Source organism: Haplochromis burtoni, unplaced genomic scaffold (genome assembly GCF_018398535.1).
Source record: "Haplochromis burtoni strain Fernald_Lab_line unplaced genomic scaffold, NCSU_Asbu1 Contig_1251, whole genome shotgun sequence".
NCBI classification, from domain to species: domain Eukaryota; kingdom Metazoa; phylum Chordata; class Actinopteri; order Cichliformes; family Cichlidae; genus Haplochromis; species Haplochromis burtoni.
The window spans coordinates 1-1328 of NW_024583612.1; the positions used below are offsets into that span (position 1 = coordinate 1).

Consider the following 1328-nt stretch of genomic DNA (forward strand, 5'->3'; position numbering starts at 1 on the left):
ACTGAAATGGTCTTGACATCATACAGTTTTGTATGTTAACTGAAAAAAAATTAGGTATTATTATTTTTCCAGTTGTGTAATAACTTTCAACATCTCTCTTACTGCAGTTACAAAAGAAATTAAAGCTCTACAACTCCATGACAAACCATCAGCTGTTGGAATGATCAAGGAGCCACTGGGGATGAATGGCATCACACTGAATATCGCCATCACAGGGGAAACTGGTTCTGGCAAATCCACCTTTGTTAATGCCTTCAGAGGTGTGAGTGATGATGATGAGGGAGCTGCTCCGACTGGTGTTACAGAATGCACCATGGAGGTTAAAGAATACTTCCATCCAAACTATCCAAATGTTAAATTCTGGGATCTTCCTGGAGTTGGTACCCCAAATTTTCCATCTGACACGTACCTGGAACGTGTTGGATTTGAGAAGTTTGACTTCTTCATCATCATCTCAGCTGTTCGGTTCAAAGAGAATGATGTGAAACTCGTGCAGGAGATTCAGAGGATGAAGAAAAAGTTCTACTTTGTTTTCTCAAAAACTGATGACGTTATAAATGCTGGGAGAAAAAAGAGAGACTTCAGTGAAGAGGAGACTCTGACAAAAATCAGAGACGACTGCGTTCAAGGTGAGCGACCTCGTTCAGATGCAAAATAACACAGGTCTGAAAAAAATTTCAGCTGCATGGGATATTTTTGTTAAATGTCATGTTTTTTATGGTGCTGAATCCAAAAATGATCTCCATGTCCCTCCATCACGTACAGTTTCTTTGCAAAACATGAGGAGCTTACATTAAAAAAGCATAACAGCGATGAAAAAAAATCAATGTTTTATTACAATTAATTATGCATAACTGTTCTGAGATTCATTAACAAAATTAACCTGTTGGGACATGATCATCTGATTTCTTCATACCGCCAAACACAACAACCCCCCCCCCTAATTTCTATTTGCAATTTGCATTAATTAATGTATGAAATCACTATTAGATGTTTTTTTGACTCAGGTATAGGATACCAGATTTCAGTTTAAAAAGGGACATTTTTACGTTTAATAAAAACTAAAAGCATTTTTGCAAGAAAACCTAATAAGATGGAATTTTTAAATTATTTTTCTCAGTTTCAGTGAGTAAAATTCTATAAGAAACAACCCAAATTTCTCTTTAGTTTTTTGGTTGCAGACCTGTGTGATTTGTACCTGAGGTCAGTTTCTGGATTTAATGATGGTAGTTTCAGCTGCAACTGGACAATAAAATAATTTAAATCTGCTTTGAGGAAGTTTTATTATACTGAACACTAACTGTGTGGCTGGAGGATGTACTGCTTCT

The 1328-nt window shown here is 36.2% G+C and overlaps 1 protein-coding gene across 1 annotated transcript in view; it reads left to right on the plus strand.

The window, feature by feature from the left end:
- Positions 1-160: 160 nt before the first annotated feature.
- LOC102298646 (interferon-inducible GTPase 5-like) overlaps positions 161-1328 on the plus strand; it is a 12112-nt gene continuing 10944 nt past the window's right edge. The window contains exons 1-2 of the mRNA XM_042216770.1: positions 161-629; positions 1182-1203. Of these exons, the coding sequence (XP_042072704.1) occupies positions 161-629; positions 1182-1203 (491 nt within the window). The remainder of the gene's footprint in view (positions 630-1181; positions 1204-1328) is intronic.